The sequence below is a fragment of the Corvus hawaiiensis genome, chromosome 1 (genome assembly GCF_020740725.1).
Source record: "Corvus hawaiiensis isolate bCorHaw1 chromosome 1, bCorHaw1.pri.cur, whole genome shotgun sequence".
Lineage (NCBI taxonomy): Eukaryota > Metazoa > Chordata > Aves > Passeriformes > Corvidae > Corvus > Corvus hawaiiensis.
The window spans coordinates 45,944,935-45,970,652 of record NC_063213.1 but is presented as its reverse complement, the minus strand read 5'-3'; the positions used below and the strand labels follow the sequence as shown (position 1 = coordinate 45,970,652).

Sequence of the window (25,718 nt, the reverse complement as noted above, 5' to 3'; positions counted from 1 at the left end):
CTTGTTTTGAAGTGTCTATGCCTGAATGTTACTACCATATACTTGAATAAGTACTTTTCCTTATGTCCATGTTCTGAAATTTTTTGTACAGTTTTATTCTTTCAGAACTGCTATCTAGATACCATTATTTGCTGTGTTCAAAAGTGCATTGCATCAATGGTGTGTCAGTGTTAACTCTCAGTGATTTTGGCTGGTATGAGCTTCACTGCGCCCAGATGTTTTCATTTTCCTGTTAGTTGTTTTAGAAGAACTTAGTGTTTGTAGCTGCCTGTTGTAGATTATGTGCTACAGTAGCACAGGCATTGCTGTGACTTTCAAATAACCTTACTTTAACTCAGGGTTATGGCCCAAACCAAACCTGCTTAGAGAAGTCACTTCCTATGATACTGGTTTCAGTGGTGTTTTGCTTAGACACCTGTGCTGTCTGTGGTTTGGGGCAAAGTAAATGTCTCTTACCATGGGGAATGTGGAAAGGCTACTGACTTACTATTGTCAGTAGTAATTAAACTGTATAACATACATCCAGAACCTTATCTACCATCTGTAATTTTGCTTCTTTCAGAGGTAGCATGTTGTCTTCTTGCAGTACTTAGGGTGCTTTGCCAGATTTCTTTCTCAGCTATGTAATTTACCTTTTAAATTAGAAAAGGGCATAATTTTTACTGTGATAAATTTTGTGGTTGGTTTTTTGTGGTTTTTTTTTTTTTAAATTGGGTTGCAATTCGGTATCTACAGCAAAGGCCCACTGATTATGCCCAAGTTGGTTCAGCTAAACGAGTGTTCTCCTGGGTTTGCTTCTTTGGCTTGCTGATGTTGCAGATGGGTCAGGCACTGTTAATGCAGCAGAATGAACACTGCTATTCTTTCAGCTGTGTAACAGCTTTCTGATGCCAGGGAACAAAATGCCAAGTGAGCTTCCCATGCTGGTGGTCTTTCTTTAAGGCACTTTGTCTCGAGATTGAATTGACTGACTTTACTGAGGGATTGTAAAAGGAAAGAAATTTAACAAAATGGAAAATCAGAAAAATCTTATCTTCTGAAACTCAAGAAATGAAAACAAATTTGGAAATAATTTTTACACTGACAGCACTGTGCAGTTGTAAGGTAGAGCTTTTGCCTTAGAAAAGCTTACATTCTGTGTAAGATGAATGAGATGAGAATTGGAGGAGATACAGTGAAATAAAATGGTTATTATTTTCCCTCAGGTTGGATAACTCATTATTGCTATACAGACAGGCACTCCCTGTTCAGGCTCCCTCCCTCATCCCCCCACTTATTTTTCTATTTGGCAAATTTTCTTCAAGGTATTTTGCTGAAACATACTGTGGGTGAAATGTAAATATGGGAAAGCTAATCTCACTGTATGACACTGCAGTAAGAAATGGGCTTACATCTGTGGGGCAGCATAGAAGAAAAAAAACTTCTGTGATGATTACATGTCTATTTATTAGTAGACGGAAAACCTGTCTAGGGTGAGTATTATGGGACAGCTGAGTTGTCCCTGCTTGCGCAGCCAAATTGCAAAGTACTTGGTGCTGGACTCTTAACCTTTACCAGGCTTCAGCATTTCCACTGTGGCTACTGAGTTGGTTTATATGGCTGAAAAGTGTTTATGATGTCCTAAACTGAAATAAGCCTTTTTGCTCCGAAGTAGGAAATAGGCATATCATGAGTGGATTACTCTGTAATGACCTATTAAAGCTTTCCATTTTATAGAGGAAAAATTAAATAAAATGAGATTTTGGTTATACATTGTTTGTACATAATAATCTAATCTGGATATGACATTTTTTGTGGGATAAATGATATGTAGTCATATTTTGGTATAAAAACATGAGAAGGTGAAAATACAATTTGATTTCTGGATTGTTAATCTCGGTTAACTTCGGGAAGGAAAGCAAGAATGTTTGCACTTATGCACAGCTATCTAACTTAAAAATGTATTTCAGAGTGGAGTTTGAGAGAATTAAATGCAGAGAATATAGAAGAATGTGTTGAATAGCAGGTTAGCAGATACTTTATGTCTAATGCAGTTATAAAATGGATTTTTTTCTTTCTGTTGGGTTCAGAAAGTTGCATCATCAAAGTCTTACGCGCACTTTGGACTGAGAAATAAGAATGCTTCAATTTTTTTGAGTTTTGAACTCCGAGCAAAATGTTTCCAGGGGTTTCAATTAATTCCTTAAAAAGTAATGGTGTCAGCACAGTCAGCACAGATGGCTACTGTGCTGGTCAGAAGATGAACCTGAGTTCAGGCTTCACAAGTGTAGTTTGACAGGTCATTCTTCATTTTCCTCCTCTGACCTTCAGAAGGTTTTGTGTTGGAGTTCTGTAATTTGCAATGTTGGTGTGCTTGAATGTGGGTTAGGGTGCTGTAATGTTTGCCATGGCCCATGCCAGGTTTTTAAGTTGAACTAATAAACTGTGGCTACTGTGCTCTTCCTGGCTCAGAGAAAGTTTCCCAGCATGTCCTATGGAAATTTCTCATTTATTTTAGATTTCTGATAGTAAGAAAGTACTATTGTGCATCAGCTTTAGCACTTTGACTGGAACTTGGTTTCATGGTTGTAGTTGACTTTTTTTGGTTGTGTTGGGGGGTTTTTTGTTTTTTTTCCAGCTGATGTGAAGTTAACTTTAACTTTGCTTTCACATTTTGATACATAAGAATGTATTCTTCATACCAAAATAGAACTGTTAACTTCACATGAGTCTTCAACAGGAGTTAAGTGTAGGTTTCCACACTTTCTCCTTGTTAGCATCTTTTAACAGCTATTAAGTTCTAATTATGAATGTAAATAAATATGCTTGCAGCTTCGTAAATTTTCATAATTTTCATAAATTTTTAGAACCTGCTTGGTAAATGAAGGAAATAAAAAATGATACAGTATAATTGAAGACTTGATTTTAAATATATTTTTATAATGGACATATTTTCTCTCAATGGCTTTTTTTCATAGTTTTGAATTTCAAATGAAGAAATGAAAGTTTCTAATCTTTCTTACAAGCATTTGTTTGTTTTCTATAATGTTTTCATGAAAAGAGATGGTCAGTGTTAGTCATATCAGCTGCTTTGGCAGTTGAAATGGTCAGACTCTTGTTCTTAGAGGCCTGACGATTTAAATAGCCATTTTCCTCCTGTCAGTGTAGTACAGGTAAGGTGTTCACATAGAATGGGTTCTTGTGGGGAATCTGGACTCCTCTTCCCTTTCAGAGACTAACTGGAAGAGAGTCCATATTATTTGTAGCAGGTTTTGTTGGTATGATCAGCAGTAAGACAAATAGTCTAGCTTTTCTGGTTCCTGTAATTAAAAATGAAACTATTTTTCCAAACTTAATACGCCTGATGTTGCTGAGGATGCTGTTTGTTTTGCTTCCGAAGCTACAGGGTTTTACTTACCACGTAAACTCACTGTGGGGCTGCTGGTGACTATTCCCATCTTCTCTTCATATTTTTCATATTTTGTTGATTTCCTTTGTAGCTTTTGCCACTGGTTTTAGTTTATCTCAATTTTTATTTACTTTCCTTTAAGTGCTGTTAAATTTTATCCATACAGTTTTAGCCCTGTCTTTAGACAACTATTGGTTTTCTTTCTGAGCTGAAAGAAATATCTATGTCAAAGATCACATTGAAATCGTTGCTGAGCCATCCACTGTGTGCTATAGTCTTATATCTGTGATCGTATAATCGTTGCTGTAGAGAAGCTTATCACTATGTATATGTGCATAGTATATATATAGTACAGTATTTTGTAGTTTGGAACCACTGTGTATTCCATACTAGGCTTACTAAAGAGAATGTTGACAAAAGACATAAAGTACTAAAGTAAAAGTTTATTAAAACCTGTTGATAAAAAAACAGATTTTTTTTTTTTTTCTAATGATCTGCATCCTACGCCTAAACCACGGATTACTTAAATTTGGCTTTATTTTATTCTCAAGTTATCATTATGTGGCTTTGCTCCTTGTTTCTGCCATCTAAGAAATAACACAGTGGAATTTAATGATATTTAGTGTTATGTAGGAAGGATGATGAAAAATGTTAATGAGCTAACTTGCTTTGCTGCAGAATACTCACCTTCTCCTTTTAAAGTGTATTCAGGAAGATGAGATTTGTTCATACTTCCTTCTGCGCATTGTCACATTTTGACATGTGGAACCTGTAGCAGGGAAAACCCTCATTTTCTGAAATTCTGTGCTGTGACAAGAGCTGTTGGGCAATCCACACCTGCTGATAACTTGCATGTGCCCATTAAGAAAGAACGGAATTGTCATGATCATAAGAGTGTAAGACAGGGAGTCTCGCCAGGGGAAACAGATGATGGATGACCAGAAATGTGGGGAATTGTTACAGAAAATACTTGTGGGGTAAACTTCCCAGGGTGTTTCCTGCTAGCTGCTGACGTGTCACAGTTCTCTCCTTACCAGCAGTCCATAGATTAGAGTTATACTTAAAATACAGTACCTGCTGAGAAACAGACCAGGAGAGCTATTTGTTTTCTACATAATTACTCTTTTTGTTTGTATCAGCATGGCTAAAGTTTTAAATGACCTCAAAAAATCCTTTTGTCGATTACTGCTACAGGTAGGTTATTGATAAAAATAACTTTTGGTTTCAGGATAAATCACTAAATTTACAAATGAACATGTGATATCTAAGAAAAAAAGAATTCCTGGAATAAACTGCATCAGAAATGGATTTGATCTCCTACAGGGACCATTTTCGTGTTTATGTTCACTGGAGTTTGTTTTTTCTCTACAGTTTCCAGTGTTAATTATCAGAAGGAACAATGTTATCTTAGTCAGGAAAACAGCGTCAGAAGCATTGTGTGCATATTTTGGTTTTTAACAGAAATGAAAACTGGAGTAAGATGAAAAGATTATTTCAGTTCTATACAGTATTTGTTCTGGACATGATAATTTAGTTTCTTTTCTGAAACGAAAAAGATGCTGACTTTTCACTCACTAAGAACTACGTTTAGAAAGCCGTGTGCTTCAGTTTAGGGCACCATGTAATGGTATATGCTTCTCTTTTCTGAAGTAAAAGCAAGTTCAGAAAAAAAAGGGGAAGTAACATCTGAGTTGGATTTGAAGACATGACTAATGTGAAAATTTGCAAAATGTTTTTCCTGTGAACTTTTATCGAGAAAAAACTCCTTTTACCACGTCCAAGTTACTGGAAGAGTTTTCCTTGTTATTTCTGAGATATTTAAGTGTGGGAATAACAACTCCAGGAAATCTCATTTCATTGACATCTTTGAAAGCTGCTTGATAGGAAATACCCTAGAAATCTTTTTTGCTAAGAATAGGTCTAAGATGCAGTAGGTGATTCCATTCTAGTGGATGTGTTGAACACCTGCACTGCTTGTCTTTAATGCTGGTTGCCTTACAGAAGCGACTGAAAATGAGAATTTCATCTGGTTTCAAGTTTATTAATCTGCGTTTTTTAAGAATATAAAAAAGGCTTTATTATCTTTGACATTAGTTTTTCCATACTTCTTAATATATAAGTGAAGAAGTGAATGGACATCTATGGAATAATCTATTCAGAATTTTTTTAATTAATGCTATGTATTAATTTACATACGTGAAATGTATGCCTCTATACATACATAATTGTTGTTTTGCTATTGAATTACTTTCACCTCTGATGTTCTCTTTGCCTTTGCCTATCTAAACATATTTTCCTTTTTTTAAATTCCTTTCAAAACCCAGCGATTAATGCCTTTAAAATACACTACTGCAATGTATTCTTTATAAAGGAGAACTTTGAGACTTGGAGTTTGGAAGTGCTGTCTATTGAAATAGTGAAAATCATGATTACTAACTTAATCTTTTCTTGGTTGTTGTGTGGTTTTTGTGTGTGGGTATTTGTTTTTTCTTCTTCCTCTTGAAATATTGTCTTACCTGATAAAAATTGGGAAACAATTTATTCCCTTTCTATTTCTTAATTCTTCCCTGTCAGTATACCCAGTCACTGATAAACTGTATGACACCTGGCTTTTGGTATTTTTTTTTTCATCAGTGGCATAAATCAAATGTATTTCTTCTTTTCCTCCACCATTATGCTATTAATATCCACTGCTTTGACGTAGTTGCTTTGGCTTTCTGGTTTAGTTGCATGTATTTTAAGCCTATTGGAATATACATCTTCAGAGGGTAGAATCATAGGCTCATAGAATGGTCTGGGTTGGAAGTGATGTTAAAGAACAACGTGTAGTTTCAACCCTCTTGCCAAGGGCAGGGACCCCTCTCACTACTAGACTTGGTTGCTCAGAGCTCCATCCAGCCTGATCTTGAACACTCCCAGAGATGGGGCCTCCACAGCTTCTCTGAGCAACCTGTGCCAGTGGCTCACTACTGTACAGAACTGCACTCTTAGGAAAACTCTGAAAGCAGATGTTTATTGAAGGTAGCAGGAAGACTGTGCTGACTTAGCTGAGTTAGGTTTTCATGCAGATCTGTTTTTTTTCTTTGCAGACATAGTGTGTATGTATGAGAGAATTAGCATTCCAGTGAAATGCTGGTCTTCGGCATTGCAGAAGTTGTCAAAAAAATTCTAATGTCAATTGTGATGTTTACAGTAGCATAGAAAGCTTCCCCCCCTCCTCTCCCCCGCCCCTTCTGTTTTCTGATGAACCAGCTGGACTGTGGACACAAAAGAGTCAACAATGGCAGAACCTACACTAAGAAAATCCCACTATAAAATCAAGAATTAATCTTTTTGTATTTTTAATATAGAAATGTGTATCTTTATAGAAAAAAAATTAATGTACCAAATAGTAGTTTAACATGCAGTGAAAACTGTCTGGTGTTTTACTTTATATAGACCCTTTTATTGCCTTAGACCCATTTATTGCCTTAGGTAACAAGCTTAATAAAATTAATGCTAAATCTTTGACATGCTTGTTAAAATATTCCTGATTTGTAAACATTGTTAAGTATCTTTTTATTGCATATTGAAGCAGATATATGCATGTTATAGTATGTTGTAAAGGCCAGACCATGATATCTTAACTGTGTATATCATATTCTTCTGTTTAATGTTTTCTCTTTCATTCTTTTTTTGTTGTGGTTTATTTAATTTTAGGTTGGTTGGAGTACTGCAAGAGATTATTACACGTTTCTTTGGTCACCTATGCCAGAAAATTATGTGGAAGGATCAACTGTTAACTGTGTGCTGACTTTTCAAGGTGAGTATAAGGCAGGAGTATCTATCTGTATTTTCCAGCCTACACAGCTTTTGAAATACTTAAAGTGCCGAGCATTGTATGACAGTACTAGAGTTTTAAAAAGATAAATTGGAGGAGAATTTTCAACATTTCACCGTGGGAAGTTTAGTCTTATTTTAGATATCAAGGAAATTGTAAAGGAAAGTATGTAACTTAGTATGTTTTTTACATAGTAATGGCAAATATTCATGACTGATAGAGAAGCTCTGCTGGAAACAATTAAAATACTGAAAATGACTTTGTTTAATCATCAGTAGGCTTTTTGGCATCTCTTACTGCATTGTGTCTTTACATAGTCTTTAGTCTCTAGACTTCAGACATTATTAATGTGAAGAGATTCTTGTCAAAGAATAAATAGTGTAGATAATAGTTTTGTGAGGGTTCAGAATAGTCATAGAATTGCGTGGGACCTTTTGCTGCAAGGAATTGATGGAAATGCCTGAAGCTTTTAAGGAAAGAATAAAGAACAAACCAGAAAATGTTACACCATTGTACAAGTCTATAGTATAATTGCATTTTCAACACTGTGTGCGGGTCATATCCTCTCCCTCCCCTTTGCAATCTCAAAACCGGTCTAGTAAAGTGCAACAAAGAAGATCAAAATTAAGAAATAGCTTCTCTTTAGGGGTGTGGAATTATAAAGATGAGAGCCACACTCATTAAATAGAAAAAGGGACCATGGCTGTGGGTTGTGACCTGGCAGGTTTATGTCTGACATTAGGAAGAACATTTTTACTGAGAGGGAGTAGTGCAGCTCTTGAACAGGTATCCTTGGTTTGGAAGAATGAGAATTCCATACAGTTGTTTAGACACAGCCACAGTAGTCTCAGGCAGGTGTTGACAACAGTCTCTTGTGTGGGAAACTGGACTAAATGACCTTCCAAACTTCCTTCTGCCAGGTTTTTCAGGCTGGGAAAGGGAAATAATGTGAAGTGACTGATGCCTCTAAAAACAGCTACCCATGGCATGAGTGGATTAATATCCATTCTATATATAGAAGTAAATAGGAGCCATTGATGTAAGCTACCAAGTGACAAGTTCAAAATGGAGGTAGAGATGGTACTTTTATGACACAGTCAACATGCAGAAGTTGTTGCCACAGGACATAACACACATTTAAAATTTCACTTGAAAAGAGCACCTCCACTAAATGAATGCTTTTCTGCTTACAAACAGAATTTTATGTACCATCTTATCTTCTTTTTTACTTCCCGTACTTGGCCTTAGTCTTAAAGCATATTAAAAAAAATGAAGTCCTGAAATGATGACTGTATTAGCTTGTTGTCTTATTAAAGCTGCAATAGTGATAGCTTTGATGAGTTCAGTTCTTTCTCTTTTGCCAGGTCTCTTTTTATTCTGCTGCTTTCGATGGTGACCATGTCCACATGGTCTGATAACCTGATAACCATTTTATAACCTTGAAGTTGATTGAAAAGTGTGTGTGCTCCGTAGAAACTGGAAGGAAATCATTAGTTTCTTTTACAGTTACCAAAGTTCACTGAATGAATGCAGTCGGGTTGGACTGAAATGAAAAGTGATCTAGAAAAGTAGGACTCTTTATGCCAGTATCAGTCCTTTGTATGTAGAAATTTTACCGCACACGAAGAGACCGAGTAACTCTGCCCATCTGTTACATTCCATCCTGACAGATCTCCACTTTTATAGAGCTGCCAGATTGAATCTCCATTCAAACAGTCTCCCAGTTGTGTTTGGCAAGATATTTTAATGCTGCTGAGATCAGTAGAGCTTACAGGAGCTTAATTATCTGAGCTAAATAGTAAATGTTGTGCAGCACATTAAATGTGTTGTTTTTGTTTTTGTTTTTTTTTTAAGGATCAAGTAGGTGTGCTGGAAGAAAATAATCAGAAATCTGTTTCTTCAGTTCATGTTAGATACAAGAAAAAAGACTTTCAGTAGTTTTAAAATCAGGTTGTCTGAACCAATATGAAAACATGCTGAAGCAGCAATGTAGATTGTTCTGCATTTATTTCTGCATAGTTTCATCTTACTTAAGCGCTGAATCAGGTAAACTGAACTACAGTGCTATATAGGGAAGTGTAGCCAGGCCCAAAAGCATGAATCCTGATGTTTTGAGGTTCCGATACTATTCCCTGAATGACTGTTAATAAAGTGTAAGACTAATGGAAACATGAAGTTCTTGATACAAGTGCTGTCTATACAGCAAATGTAATGTTTTACAATTTCTAGGAAAAGTAGCTAGGAGTACTGGGAAAGGACTTCCAGGAATATGGAATAAAAGTTGGTGAAAAGTTAATGATAAAGTTAGAAAGGGAGGAGATTGAATTGTGGTGAAAAAAGAACTGAAATGAGTGACATCACCTGTTGGACTGAACACTGGGTGAGGATTTATTATATTAGTATCATCCTCAGGCTGACTACAGTATCTGAAAATAAGTATTCAGAATAAAACTGGCTGGTTTTCTTATCATTCAACTGGGTAAGGCATGGATCTTGAATTTACTAATAAAGGTAAAAATCTCTGTAGTTCTGGAAATGATTGTTTAACATTCATAAATCTTACTGTGTAATTCTGGGTCATGCAAGAGGCTTGAAGCTGTAGTGGGCAACAGTTCAATTGGATAGTCACACAGAAGTTCTTCTCAAATAATTTGCTTGCACAATGCACTGTTACATATCTTCAAGGAAGAGGATTTATTCTTACTTGTAAAGTCTAGAAGAATTTTTTTCAATTTTAAAAAATAAACTCTTTATTAAACTCCATGCTCTTCCCTTTCAGCTGGTGTCATCCATTCAGAGCATTTCTGTGCTTCGGCATTTGAAAATAGCAAAAATAAATTGTGTTTGTCCCACAAACCCCTTCCCCCAAAACAACAAGAACAACAGCAAAACCTATGTGCAAATGGTACCTGGTAAAGTTGCAGGTGTCTTGTGATTGCATATTATTCTGTCTTTGTCTGTTGTAATTGGTTGTGTAGGTATTTCAAGGCCAAAAGATCACTTACTTTCTGTTCTGTGACTGTACAGCAGTCACACGATAATGTGGTCATGATGAACTTCATGGCATGTGATTGCTAATGATCCTGTTTCATAAGTGTATGAACAGCAGCTATTGCCCAACACTGTTTAGTCTTTGTCTTAAATACTAGTAGAAATTGCTGGGGGATGAAGATTACTAAATAGGGTGACTTTTTCTTTTTGCTGTTTTGATGATACATCTATGCCTTACTGAGGCAATGAGCCTGAAATCTGTGAGTCAAACATGGTGTGGTAATCTGTCTACAAATGGAGACTTGTAAGCTTGTGTAGAATGTTTCTTCAAATATGAATTTATTTTGACAGGATATTATCTACCAAATGATGACGGAGAATTTTATCAGTTCTGTTACGTGACTTACAAAGGAGAAATCCGTGGAGCAAGCACACCTTTCCAGTTTCGTACCTCTTCTCCTGTTGAAGAATTGCTCACTATGGAGGATGAAGGAAACTCTGATATGTTAGTGGTGACCACAAAAGCCGGACTTCTTGAGGTTTGATACAAAAATTCTTAAAATGCTATTTTCTTTATGCTATATACATACGATCACAGATACTGAAGAAAAAACTAGGAGGAAAAGCCTACATGTGTCTGTGTAATGTATATATTTCTGGCTTGTTCTGTAGTATTTGGTTGAAGTTCAGAAAATTTGCAGGTTAAATCAATATTTAAAAATGTATAGCAATAAGCATGGACTGGGAAATGTAAGACGTAGATATTGCCCATCTCTCACATCTGTAGTCCCCAACTAACTGGAGGGGGGGAAGATACCCTTTGTGTGAAATGGTGGTTCCTGTAAGGAAAAAGAGTTATGGAACCAGTATACTTTTATTTGTGCCCAAGTTAAGAGCCCTGGAGACTGAGCTGAATAACTGCAGATGCCTAAGTATATTAGAGTCGGTCTTGTTTTATTTAAAGCAGTTTTCTATGTGTTGTGCTCTTTGCTAGAGAGATGTGGTTAGACTTCTGTGCTTATGTCCAGAGTCAAGGTGTTTTACATTTGCTTGTTGCTGTTTGTAGGCTGAACACTATTTAAACCCAAACAAACAAAAAGGGAACCCAAACTAACTTTTGTTTGAGTTTCTTCTTGGAAAATTGCTCGGTACAGTTCCCTTACCTTGCCATCAGACATCTTATCTTGTCAGTTGCATCTAGGCACATACATGCATGTATTTGATTTATGGTTTTCAAAATTTAGGGATAAGAGACTTAGTACAGAGATACATCTGGGTATTTTTGCTTTTCAGATATGTATTCATAGTACTAAAATTAAAGAAGTTCTCAAGTATTTTTTATGATCTTGGTTTATAGAACTGTAGAATGGTTTGGGTTGGAAGGAACCATATAAGGTCACCTACTCCAACCCGCTGCAGTGAGCAGGGACATCTTCAAGTAGATCAGGTTGCTCACAACCCCATGCAGCCTGACCTTCAACTTTTCCAAGGATGATGCATCTACCACCTCTCTGGACAACCCTTTCTAGAGTTTCACCACTGTCATCATGAAAGTTTCTTTCTTACATCTGATCTGAATCTATCCTCTTTCAGTTTAAAACCCTCACCCCTTGTTCTTTTACTACAGGTCCTACTAAATAGTTTGTGCATCTTTTTTATAAGCCCTGTTAAAGTCTTGAAAGGGCACAGGTCATGTTTCAGGGCTTTTCAGGTGTTGGAGGCGGGGTGTGTGTGTGTATTCATTTTTCTCAAGAAATTCCTCAAAATACTGCTTTAGAGAGAGTGTGTGTCTCTACACTCAGCTGTCATTTTTTCACCAAGCTGCCGTCATTAGAATTAGCTCTTCCACAGTTGCTGTCACTTGGGAACAGTAAAGGCACTTCATTTAAGGAAGGAAAACTTGAGGATAAATCAGGACACTGCAAAGCATGCTATCTTATGGTAGTCTGGTACTATGTGGTTAAAGCAATTAAACTTTAGAAATTTGGGAATAAGGGGAAAACTGTAATAACCTAGCCAGGGAAAACTGGAGTAATCTGTTACCCACTTGTTTGATTAGAATGAAGGGGATAAAAATTACCAACCCCCTTTTTTTTAATTTTCTTTTTTTTTTTTTTTACTTCCCCCCCCCCCCCTTCCTCCCCAGTTTAAAATTGAAAAAATAATAAAAGAAAAAGAAGAGCTATTAAAGGTAACTTCTGTTCTGGAAAAGGAAACGACACAACTCAGAGATCAAGTTGAACAACTGGAAAAAGAACTTTACCATGAAAAGCAGAGATGTGAACAACTGCAAACAGAGCAAAAGGTTAGTTGTTTAACTGATTAAAGCTGACTCATAATGTCTATAATACTGCTTTTTCAAGGACCAGTCAAACTGTGTGAAAATCAGCTATCAAACCCCCTCAGCAGTTAGATAGACATTTACACTAGAATAGGTCAGTTCCTATTAACCTCCTGCCACTATTCCTTTTATGTCGTAAAATGGCTAAAATATTTAAGGCTTTTGGTACCAGGCTTGGTAAGATAATCGATGACAACTGTTTCCAGATGTTTGACATTTAACTGTGGAATTCATAGTGGAAAGTAGTTGATAATTTAAAGTTTGCTTACATTAATTTAAAATGGAGGAAGGCTTTTCAGAAAAAGCTCCCATTAGGGAATAACTGCATAGAACACAAGCTGTTGAAAATTATAAAAGTTTTTGGTATGAAAAGCAAAGATCAAGACTTAACAGAGAGTACTTCCTGCCAAGGACTGAAAAGTAACTGACTTCTCTCGAAATGTCTCACCATTCAAAGGGAAAAGAAGCATAAACCTAAAAATCAGTTTAAAGTGTTCATTAATAGCAAAAATGTAAATGTAGCCTAAACCAAAGCCAGCTTAATTTGGAGTTCTGTATGTGGTAAGGAGGAAATCTAATACTATAGAATTGGCACCAAAAAGTTGGATCTAATCTATTTTTAAGCTGCTGCTTTTTAAAAAACCCCAACTTTTAGGAGAAGATTAAAAACATGTGGGAGGGAGGTGGTGACATGGACAAATTTGAAGTAATGAAACCTATATAATTTAGCTGCGGACAGCAGTTAATAGACTATTTCTAGGTACTAGTATGTACATGTCAACAGTCCTGTGTCATACATCTTTAAAAGGAATTTGTGAAGGGAACTTGAAAATGTTAGTGCTTTGTAGTGTACTTTTGAACAGTGAGTGAAATGGACTAGTGTTGGCTAAGGAAGAAAGAAAGGATAGATCTTATTGAGAAAAAAGTTTTTCCTATTAAAGAATTATTTTAATTTAAAGTGCTTGGGAGAACTAGTGCAAATCAATGAGAGAAGAATATAAATTCACATTTCATGGATTAGCAGATCATAAGTTCGGTGGATAAATCTGAATGAGCTGCACAGATACTTTTCATTGTCATTTGAGGCTCTTATTTTAAAAAAATGTTTGAAAGCAAACTGTCAGTTCCAACCCATGTTAACTTTACAATTCCATCTTAGAACAATTCGTGAAATGGAATTTTGACTGCTGTTGAGCAAGGATACAGTTAGACAGTATAAGAACAAAAATGTCTCGGTACTTTCTCACGTTTTAGAGTGAACTTCTCTAATCCAAAATAGTTTTTGCCTCTAAGATACCAGAATTTAGCAAATAGAATTTAATTTCAGGAATGTTTGGGTTTATTTTGTGGGTTTTTTCTCTCCTTTTTTCTCTGTTACTGTTGTTCTCCTTTGGCCTTGGATTTCCATGAAGAGCTAATGCAGTGTGACAAACTTCTCACTTGCACTTAGCTACAAATAGATGTCTGATCTGAGGCTGATGCAGATCTTCACCTGGCTAAAATACTGTGGAAGTTTTCTAACTTATGCAATTATTTTTTTTCTCCAATAGACAAAAGACAGAGACTTGGATGCTCTCTTATTTTACATCTTTTATGTCCTGTTCTCTGTTTTTCACTTTTTTAAAAAAAGAAACATATCTGCTGAGCTGAAAAAGTATTCATTTGTTTATGTGTATAAGCAGAATATAAATTGGTTGTTATTCCTGAAAATTAAGTGAGCATCTACTAAATCAGGTGCAGTATGTTAACTTTTTAATCATCAGAAATTTTAATAAGCAATGCTTTACATGTGGCTCTCCAGTCTTAAAGATGACTTGCTCTCCTTGCCTCCCCACCCCAGTACACGAAATACAACAGTGGGTTGCAGGATTATGTAATTTATGTTTGCTGGGAATACATACAGTATGTTAATGGATTGATTGAAAGATTCCTGAGCAGCAGTGACACAGCACTCAGTTGGATTTCAGTACCTAGGTTTTATTTTTCTTGTGGCTTGTTTAAAAAATAAAGCATCAACCAAAGCCAAAAATCCAAACAAAACAGCCCCACAAAACACACCCTCCCCAACTGACCTCTAAAACGAATCTTACCAAACAGCTCCTGAACACAGCCGCCAAATAATCTGGTGCACTTTGTGGGATGTGAATAGTTGTTAGTGGCAATAAACATGAGCAATGCATTAACTTGGATGTTTTTTATATAAGACTACAGGGGATAATCTTTGAAGTGATAAGTAATCAGAATGTATTTGTATTTTCTGTAACAGCAGAACCTTCACAGGTGCTTAGTGTGAGCCAGGTTGTTATGGCTTGGCTTACGGGTTTTTTGCCTTTGAGTGGTTGTTTTAACTAAGTATTATGGGGGCTTTTTATTTTCTTCTTTTATTTCTAGTTCTCTTTTTTTCATATGCATGTGAATTTTTAGTTATGTGCTACAAACTTTGAATGCATAAATAGGTAAAAAATGGAATTCATGAATTTAAAATTTGTATTTTTAAAAATCTTTAATTAGGAAAAGGTTTAACTATTTGGAATTCTATTTTCAAAATCTTCTAGTATACTTTAGAGCATATTGGACTAATGAACAACAATTAATAAAACAAAATAGCCCGTATAAGAAAATATAATTATTGTATATACTAGATATCATTACCTTTGTAGTTTAAGACAGCTATAATAGAAATCTATTTCTGTTCGAAGTAAAGTTACGTTGAACCTGTGTGCAATCTCTTAACAGCATACTTTTCTTTTTGTTTGTTTTTGCAAGTACTTCCATCAGGAAGTGCACAATATATTTCTGCTTGTGCAAAAACCTCTCAAAAAACCCATAGTAGTACAAAGCACTGTGTTTAAAAAGCAGTAATTGCACGTGCTAAGGAAGCGGATGTGTCTGTTACAGACACATGTATTCGATTCTGATTGAGTGCAGAGCTCTTGGCAACTAATGTTTGCTTATTACATTTGTATTGTGATAAGAGAGCCCTGGAGTTATGAACCCCTGCATACATAATACTTGTCACTTTACCTAATTTTGAAAAACCTTAGTTTCTTCAGAGAAAATAATATGGTTATCTGAGCTCTTGTGTTTTGTCTTTCGATCAAATCCATTGTTAAGCTACATTGTATTTTTGTAATTGAACAGAATGGGGATAGTGTGGTTAGGGGTTGTAGTACATAAGTTACTTTGCTGTGGTGCAGTATAACAAATAGAAGGTGGAGAAGCTCCAAGTTCCTAATACGAAAATCATTCCTTAAAAACCAGTTCTCTTAAAAAATCCTCTTTTATTCATATGCCTTTAGACTACTTTCTTCTTTTTGGTATGGATTTTTATCAGTCCTTTATTTTCAGAAATAGCTCAGAAGTAGTTTGGATCATTGAGAAATGCTTCTGTAGAAGCATTGCTTTCTTAAAATAGACAGGATAATTGTTGACACGACAATGCCACAGCTATATCCTAATTAGTGCTTCCCTCCTACTCTTGATTAAATGACCTCTCTTCACACCTAGTTACTCTTAAGAGAATTTTGGGCAGTGGAACTATTGTTTTCTCAGTGCGCTTTTTGTCTAGTTGGGGTGTTTTGTAAGTGGTTAGGGAAAATATTAGGAAGAGATAAGCTAAAAGCAGATCAGTCTTTTAAGAAAAGGGCGTACTAAAGAATCTATTCAGGTGTAATACAATCAGTGCTCCTTGAAGCTTGACTGTTGGGCTCTATGCATGTTTTCAAGTATTGAAAAGATTCCCGTTTTTTTGAGTTTTAAAAATAGGTGTTTGTGGCACTTGAAATTAATGGCCACAGCAGACTACTGATTTTGGTTTGCAAAGGTGCCCTTGCTGTTCAAGAGATAAACAGTTTTGTGTTGCCTTCTTACAAGGTAGCCATGTCATTTCCTACCAAAGGTAGGAGGAATAAATGCACTCAAGACATAAAGTCATAATGTGCTATTAGAGTTCTTGAAACACATCTTCTTGTAACACGTTACTCTACTCTGAGTCACTACTTGTCCCTAAAGGCTTTTGGGTTTTTAGATTTGGTTAATTTTTTAGTGCTTTATCAGTTTGTATTCAACATACGAATGATTCTGCGGACAACATTTTCTCTTGTTGTCGTTGCCAGCATCACAGAAAAAAAAAGTATTTGCAAGACAAACAGCTTGGCATTAGTTGGTGTTTGCTCTCACAAGGAACAAGCTCTCCAGCCCCACTTTTTTAGTGTGTACTTATGGTTTATTACCATTAAGTTGTGTTAATAACCGCACCCTTCCAAACCTTGAGATATTGTAAGATGAGGGACAAATTCAGTCTGTATTTCTTTTAGGTTGATCTTTTCCTCTTATCTAAGGCCTGCTTAATGCAGTATGTTCTGACAAGATCAGTTTAGAGAGGGCGTAAGTGGCCTCTCCTTTTCCTGCCCCAGCATGAACACTCTCTTTAGTCTTCTGAAAAGGGCTATATTTTCAGTTAGAGGAAAACATAGTATTCCTTTGCAGCAGTTTTCATGTCAGTTAAACTGTTCCTACTTTTTTTTTTCCCCCAGATGACATTAAAATAGTTCTTACTGAGTGTGAAGATTTAACTTAATCTGTTACTACTCTGTGTGGGAATTCAGAGTAAATGTGAAATTACTGGAAATGTTTCAGAAATGTCACATCTTCTTCTTACAACCTTCTGTTAGTGTTTCCAAGTTAATATGTTTTTACTAGGGTGATGTTCCCTGGTAGCCTACTTTTATTTAGGATCATGCTGTATATACACCTTGCAACTCTAGAAATAGAACACTGTTGAAATAATGATGTAGCTGTACACTATGATTATTTTGCTTAAGAAAAAGACACATTATACATGATTACCAGAACTGTTTCAGGTTGCTTGTAATATTTCAACTTTTCCTTTGGTTTGCTTTTGTAAACTGGTACATAATCAGTGTGTTGAATAACATTAGTATGCTGCTTTTATCTGAATATATTTTGCTTTTTAAAAAATTGAAGGAAACAAACTTTTTAAAAAGGAAATGGAACAAAAGCTTAGTATGTTTTTATTTAGAAAAAAATAATAGAAATATTTTTAATCTCTATCTTAGACATTAGGAATATAAAATGTATACAGCTTTGTACATAACAAGAAGGAATACTTTTTAGTCTTTGTGTTCCCTGTTTTGTGTATGCTTAAACTGTGTGTAAGGTCTGTGGCACTTGCCTACTGTTTTAAGATTCAATATTACTGTGCTGAAGAAGAGAAACGTGCAGCAGTCATTGTGTGTCTTTTCGTTGGTCATTCCTCTGATACTCTGCAGCCATTCAATTTTGTGAACACTGTTTTTGTGCTTTTGTAGAGAGCAGAGCTTGCAAACGATGCTTCTGCAGTCATTGGTCTCCCTCTAGTGGGAAGAGAGCACTTCTGACCTGATTACTTTAATGTGACAGTGGTGACAAGTCTTACTCCTGTGGCAGTAGTTTCTGCCTACGTTTAGCTTGCGTCAGAAGCAACAGATTTGCAGAGTGCCTGTTCATCCTTTGATCTTGTGAACATTTGAGTAGTGTTTCTGTTATGATGCTGGCATAAACTGAGGCAGGAGTGAATTTACTGACTTGATACACTTGTTCTTTCATGCTTTTTGTAAATTTAGTTTACCATTTAACTTTATAAAAGTGGGCTTATTCATCTATCTGATGGGGAATTTTAACAAGACATCCATGTAAATTCACATTCTGCTGACAGGTTCTACCTGCACAGTAGCTTTATTTATTGGAGAATTTTATTCAAATATCAGAGATTAATTTAAGTTGGCTTTTGGTGCCATTTTATAAGGAGAGTTTCTCTGTTTAGAAAGCGAAAAAACACTGTTGTGCATTGTGATATGTCAGCAGTACAAGTGCCTAGTTCAGCCTGTGTGCAGAGAAGTGAATCAAGTGTTTCTTCAGTGTCTCTTTAGACCAGGCTCTGTTCATATGGTTCATGTGTGCTGCATGTGTGAAAATCTGATGGTCAGGAAGATGCATTGTTTTAGGAAAAAAAACCCCCCAAAATTAAGTGACAACAAGCCGTCCAAAAGGCAAAAACCCAAACAGCAACCAAAAAACTGCCCCCCAGCCCAAAAAGCAAACCTCCCCCCAGCTTCATTTAATTTTAGACACAAATTAAGTACTCAGATTTGCTCAGGTTGGCACCAGCAATTACAGCACCCTTGGGTACTATAAACATCATATGAAGAGAAAACCCTGTTTTATGGGGGGTTTTTTTGACTGTTCTGTGTATGAGTATTTCTTAAACTGGGCACTTGAAAATTATTTCAATGGAAAATTAAAGGGTAACTAGAGATATTCTATAATTCAGTTAAGTATTCATGAAAATGACTTCACCAAATCAATAGCTTATAGTGAAATTACAACATGTTTTAAGAATTAACATTCTGACATATAAATACATGTTGCAAAATCATAGCATGTGTAAATGCTTCAGCTGCCTTCTGCAAAAACTTGCATGTTTGTAATCTTCATGACAGTAATTGATTGATTGATGTAACTTAGATGAACTCTTACGGAGTTAGACCTTAGTTTTGTAGTTTTGATCTCTTTAACAATACTAGTTGAAGAATTAACAGTTAAAGTACTACCACTGTGATATCTTAGGTTTTCAAAATAGACTGACTGCAGTGTTTTTTAGAGCAATATTTCTATAACAAGTCATAGTCACAAGGATAAAAGCTTAATGTTACTGAGTTTATTTGGAATTGGTTTGCTGTTTTATTTTACTGAATGCTTAAATTTTTTTAGGAAGAAAAATTACGACTTGAGGTTTGCTTTCAGATGTTTCAGGTCCTGTGTTATGTGCAGACTCAGGTTTTGCAGTGGCTGCAGTGGTGCTATGTTGTGTTCATCATTTATCCTCAGAGGTCCTTTAAACAGAATATGATGTCAGCCAAGTGTTTCACATGATTCTGTTGGAGCTGCTGTGATGTCAGTGAGATAAAGAAAAGGCTCCTGCAGATAATTCATCTAAACCCCCTAAATTCTCTGTAGGATATCAAGCATAATGGTTGCTCTGACATTAAATTACATACAGATAAATCAATCCAGCTGAAAGATGGTGCTGCTTTTTTTTTTTTTTTTTCTTTTTTGTTTTTAAGTAGATTGCCTTGTATTTAGTGATTTGACCTCTTCAGTGTGAGCTGCATGGCTCATTTTTAACTTTTCATCCTTCTTCATTACAGTGTACGCATTCTCTAAAAAGTAAAAAAAGGCTGCAGATACTAGCCATTAATCAAAAGTGAATGCTTTAGGTGTGGGATGACTTTGAAAAGGCTGGTAGGGAGCTCTGCATGTTATGGAAAGGGGAGATGAAGCATAAAAAGCCATGCTGCCCATTGCCGTACTGCAAGGTGGCGCGTCTGGAAATAGTCTTGGGTTGTGTTTTTCAAGTATTCTGTCTGCTGGATCTCTTTTTGTGTTTGAAAAATGTGTTGTATGTGCTGATTCATAGGAAGGGATGTCTGTACCATTTTGCTTCCATTAACCAGACTCTGTTCAGCAATGTTTTACTGCTGTTTTAAAAATCCATTAGAAGTAAGAAATATGTGGGGAGAGCGTGTTGTTCTTCCTTGTTGAATGTATGGATTTTGCCATGATTTTCTCTTACAAAAATGAGAATTTAGAAACATTGTAGCTATTCCATTCTCAAATGAAAGATTATTAGTCCTTTTGCAGTAAGAATTTATTTATGGAATGGATTTTAAATGTGTTTAAAGGATGACTCCAGGCATGATCTTTGCATATCCTTTAGGTAGAGCTTATAATAGCTTTATGAGGACAGTGTTACATGGAATTACAATAAAATTATTTTTGAAATAATCAGTCTTAAGTCTTCTGCCATTTTAGAATAGCAGTAAAGATTTTGGAACTCCCATATTTCTTCATGTTCCCTATCTGAAAGTACATCAAGATTTTCAAAGTGTGATTTAGATTCTAGGGAAATTCACTTGACAACTCATTGAATTTTTGTTGTTTCATTTTACTAGCGAGACTCCTAGTAGTTACAGGAATTTTTGTTTTGATAACTTCTTGTTTTGCAGCAGTAAAGCTGACTTAAGTAATTTCTGGTTGCTTATTCTTGACCCTTGGTGCAGTTTTCTTCCCACTCCCACCCTTATGGCTGTTGCAGCTCTAGGGAAGGAGATGGGGGAGCTGCATTTGTAACTGGATTAAAAATAACCTAAAATTGTTGGGTGTTTTTAAACCAGTTCATTAAAATGATTCATGCTCTTGCTGTGCTTTTTTTATTCCTCTGTTAAGAAGGTGGAAGAAAATATATAATATTGGTAGATGTATCAGATAAGATAAATGAATTAAAGCAATTATTACAGAAAGTAATTACCTTTTTTGTAAGAGTCGTTGTACATTTAGTTGATGTGTTTATTATATTCTTCCCCTTTAGACTCCTTCTAAACGCAGTTGACTTTACCTGTAAAATAGTCTAAGAGCACTCATTTTAAATTTTACAGGCTCTGAAACCACTGTAGCCAGTGTATGGGACTAGGATTGCTACATCTAAATTGAATTGCTAAGAATTCTGTAAAATAACAAGTTGTCTCTAAAAATTAATCCTTTTTTTTTTCTTTAAAAACTGTAGGCTTTAGTTGTATCTAAACAAGTTTATTAGGTGAGAATCTGTTAAGTATGGAACTTTTACATTTTAGTACCATGTCCCTTTAGAATAACTAGCAAAGCAGCATCAATTGTAATGCTGTTTGTGGAGTGAATTTTTTTCAGGCTATTAATTCCTTTTAATATATGTTACCTTTGGCAGCCTGTTTGAACTGTTTGTACAGTTTATATATATAATGTATCAGATTAAATTCTTTTGAAGGCACTTGGGTTACAACAGTTACAGTTATACCAAAGTGGTGTTTAGAGAAAACACAGATATGCATTGAAATAGACTTTTTACTATGCTAGGCTTTCAAAACGGGCAAGTAATTAGTCTCCACTGCACTAGGGGAGGACAAGCAGTTACAGAGTGTGGTGTTGCTGCTGGTTATATAACAAGTTTTACTTGGAATACTGACTTTAATTAAAATATCCTGCCCTCATTACACCAAGTACGTATATTTTTGGTTGTAGGAAACTGATAGGTCTTCAGAAATAAAGACCTTAAGAAAGTTGTGGGTTATCTTCTCCAATGATGTTTTTTTAAAAAAGATGGCACATTCATGATCCCTTTAAATTCTTTTTTATATTAAGACATAAGAAAGCCATTTGGAGTTTAAATAGTTGTAATGTATTAGTCCTCTTCTTTTATATAGCCTATATAACAAAAACAAGAATCTACTTTACATGCTGGTTTAGTGTGTAGCAAGTGAACGAGTCATCAGATACATCTGCCACTCCTCAGTTCAATACTACCTACCCCTCCATGCAAAGAAAATCATAATGCTCAAACTTCTGTTTAGTTGCTTGTAAAAGTGGAGCTTAATTATACTTGTGAACAGTGTATCTTGACAATTAATGACTAAAACCAGTCCTCATTATATTTTATTGTACTTAAAACATTGTTAGTTAGGTTGGAATTCGGCCAGTAGGGGTTCTTCGTAAAGTCTGGCTGATGTGTTTCTCCTGATGGAACAGTACAGTCTTGTTATTTCAGGGCATTGAGCTTTGTTTAAAAATGAATAGATGAAGTAGTGCTTTAATCTCCCAAATCTAGAGCAGAAAGACAACTTGTACCTTAGTATCTACACAAACACTTTTAAGTCATGCTGTAGTTAGCTATGTTGGTCAGTGTGTCTTGACCTTGTTTTACACTTTGATTCGTATCACTGTCATGGTTGATAATAAGCTGAGCTTTATCGTACTTTGATATCAGAAAAAGTGGCATATTATCTCAGTGTGTGTGATCTACTTTAGTGTTACTTATTTATTTTTTCAAAAAAATAGTTATATGGGAAAAAAAACCATTTTCAGGGTTATTTAAGACAGCCTGACTTTAAATGGCCGTTTTGCTGTGGTGGAGATGGCATTCAGCTGTCCACTGCCTTAGAACAGTATGGACATTACTATAATTAGGTAATGAATGGAATGTTTAAAGTGGTTTCCCATCTTGTATTTGTCAAGTTTTCTGACAAAGGAATCCATTTTGACTATTGTCATCATCCTCTGTCTCAGCTTCCAATATCCAAGACATAAATCCTACAATGGTTGCATCAGCTTCCTTGAGCTATGTGAGATCTTCTATATGTTCTAGCTAGGAGAATGTCATGTAGTAACCAGCTCTAAATCAGAGTTTTGTTTTGTTTTGTTTCTCCTTTTGCCTGCAGTTGTCTTTACTGTGTTTTGCTACAGTGGTGTAACTGTCTGGAAAAATGCAAGCTCTTCTTCTTTTTAAGTAAAAGCAAGTACAAAGAGAAACAAATTTCTTTGTTTTCTAAGCTAGACAGACAGTGGTTTGTGTGCCGAAAGGAAATAGGCAAAAGATAGGAAATAATGTGTTTATCCTGTACTCTGAAGTCTTTGGTAGGCTCTGAGTAGAATGGTTGCTCCAAAACAAACTCCTTATTGACCCCTTATTAATAGATGAACTGTGCATAGCAATATTCAGTAGATACTTATGTTTACTTGAAATGGGCTTGTTATACATTTTAAGGAAGAGAATAAATCTAATGGCCATATTTTGGCATTAATTCAAATAGCATGTTTTACTTCTGAAGAATCACATTTTTAAATGACGTCTATTTGCAATTTTTTTTCAAAGGATAATATTCAGACATCAGAAGCTTTTAAAAGGGAAAATAATGATTTAAAGAAGAAGCATGAGGAGGCTGCTTCAAAAGTTCTCCAGCTTGAAGAAGATATCATGACTGTTACTCAGAAAGCCATTGCAAAAGAAACTGAGTTAGACAGGTACTTAGTCTTTTTGTTCCTTACCTTCCTTATTTTACTTTTTTTCCCCAAAGGTGTTTTTTTAGACTAACAGTTTTTAATATATGCATGGATTTTCTATATTAATAGTTCTGTACCAATACTTTTTCAATATTTTAGTCTGAAGGACAAACTGAAGAAAGTGATGCTTGAGAAGGAGCAACTTGAATGTGTGTTAAAGACAGAAAAGGATGAAAAAGAACTTTATAAGGTAACTTTATTACTTGTACCTGTATACACTGGAATGAAGTGGTTTGAAATAAAAGTAATAATGTTTTATGGAGAAGTCTAATAAATTGAATTTGTTAAGGAAAAAAGGAAATGGGTAACTTCTGTGAACATATCTTTAAGATAGTTATAGATGTTCTCATATAAAAATGAATGAGAAAAACAGCATCTGAATTCAGCCATGGTATAAAAAGGTCTATAAGAAGGAGAATGAACCACCAATTTGTTAAAGCTCAGACATAGTAACAAAAAATAATAGATTCTAGTGAGAAAATTCCTTAGTTATACAGTGCATCACCCAGTAACTTATCATCTTTAACACACTTTTTCATAACTAAAATACTTCTTAGTCATGTAAATTCTCTCTCCAGACTTTTTTTTCTAAATCCCTCTTCTTGAGCCTTGTGTAGCTTTACTGAGAAGCTTTAGTGGGTTCTGTATTGCATTTGTTTTTACTAGCATAGCTGATTTCTTTTGCTGGTATTGAAAGACACCCATATATAGAAAAAAAATACACTGCTGGCCCCCCTCTGCTCAAAGTAGAAAAAACTTTATATGCTAAAATAATGAAATCCTTAGGTTGTGTGAAACAGATCAAGTGCATTTAAAAGATTATTTTTGTTCCTAGGAAAATGTCATTATGTGATAGGCAGTATTAGATACACAACAGAGGTTCTAAAATCTAAAAGCATCTTTTACAAGCATGGAATCCCTTTGTAAATAATCAACACAAATCTTCTGGTCTGAGTGGGAAATACTTGAGTGCAGGAGCTGTTCTGCATTATTGTAGGCAGATTTATTAAAAGTAGTTGGCTGTCATTGGATATGAATATTGCTGATGTAGACCTGTTTGTTTAGATGACTGTGGGCAGATACTACTAGAAGTTTAATTTCTCTTTAGTTTTCTTCAAGTCATTTCTCTTTTACTTGTCCTTAGTTGTCTAGCATTTGTGAAGAGAGGAGTGAGTCCTGAACGGCTTAATTTGATGTGGAGAGAAATTAGGGCTTTAACTTCTAGCTGTAGATTGGAGCTGTTGTTAGGTGACCATGCTGAAAGAATTCCAGCCAGAAAGTTTGGGCTGAAAGGCAGTGACAATATCAAATGTTTAATTTTTCTCTTTACCCCTTCTAATCTGCCTCAAGTTAGAGTAAGTTAGAATTCAGTGAGCACGTAAATAGACAGGTGAACAGTAGTTCTCCTAACGTGGAAGAAGTTTGACGTGTTTTAGCATCATTGCAGATACACTTGAAGAATACAGAAATAGAAAACACCAAACTAGTAAAAGAAATCCAGACGTTTAAGAATTTGGATGCAAACAAAGAAAGCATGATATCGTATTATAAAGAGGAGGTTGGCAGATTACAGCTATTAATAGCTGAAAAAGAAAATATGAAGAAAGCTTTTTTGCACTCTTCATCCAACAAGGTAAGCACTACTAATATAATTGGTCTGATGTGAATAAACGTATCTAATGTTGTATGTGCTTGACAAGAGAAAGGAAGTTGAAGAAATCACCAGGGTGTACGCTAAGAGGCAGGAGGATTATGATGTTCTCTGTAGATGCAGAAAATGATGAAAAGACTGAGATCTGTTCTAGTTTTGCGCCTTTTGAGCTTGTTGAGGTCTTACATAATGAACTGAGATTAACTATGTGTGAAAAGGTAATTTCTGAGTTCAGTAAAAGTGGTGTGCTCCTGAGTTGCTTCTGGCTTCACAAAAAAGGAAAGGAGGTTGAGGAGAAAGTTTGTAATGTAGTTGTGTTGAGACTGTAGAGGGTGATGGAGAAGAAAAGAGGAGACATGAAGTGGTTGCTGAAGGACTTGTTAGGTGAATGTAGTGCCAAGCTACAGTGCTGAGAACTTGCGCAGTAGGGTTTCGAAGGAAGAGGTGACTTACTATGCCCTGTGGTAGCATTGTGGTTAGCAAGCAGTGTGGTGTAATAGGAGAGTGAAATTGCTGAAGAACTCATATTTATGTTGTCCGTGGTCCACATGGGGTTATTTCAGGCTTAGTTCTAGTTGGGTATTATGGATGCATGTAT

General features: G+C 35.5%; 1 protein-coding gene across 5 annotated transcripts in view; it reads left to right on the top strand.

The window, feature by feature from the left end:
- Nucleotides 1-25,718, top strand: part of TAX1BP1 (Tax1 binding protein 1) — a 56,032-nt gene that overhangs the window by 9,427 nt on the left and 20,887 nt on the right. For 4 of the 5 annotated variants that reach the window (XM_048302794.1, XM_048302823.1, XM_048302800.1 and 1 more), the window contains exons 3-8: nucleotides 7,088-7,190; nucleotides 10,551-10,738; nucleotides 12,346-12,504; nucleotides 23,282-23,430; nucleotides 23,569-23,659; nucleotides 24,917-25,102. In XM_048302794.1, the coding sequence (XP_048158751.1) occupies nucleotides 7,088-7,190; nucleotides 10,551-10,738; nucleotides 12,346-12,504; nucleotides 23,282-23,430; nucleotides 23,569-23,659; nucleotides 24,917-25,102 (876 nt within the window). The remainder of the gene's footprint in view (nucleotides 1-7,087; nucleotides 7,191-10,550; nucleotides 10,739-12,345; nucleotides 12,505-23,281; nucleotides 23,431-23,568; nucleotides 23,660-24,916; nucleotides 25,103-25,718) is intronic. The other variant, XM_048302813.1, reaches the window with a different exon arrangement.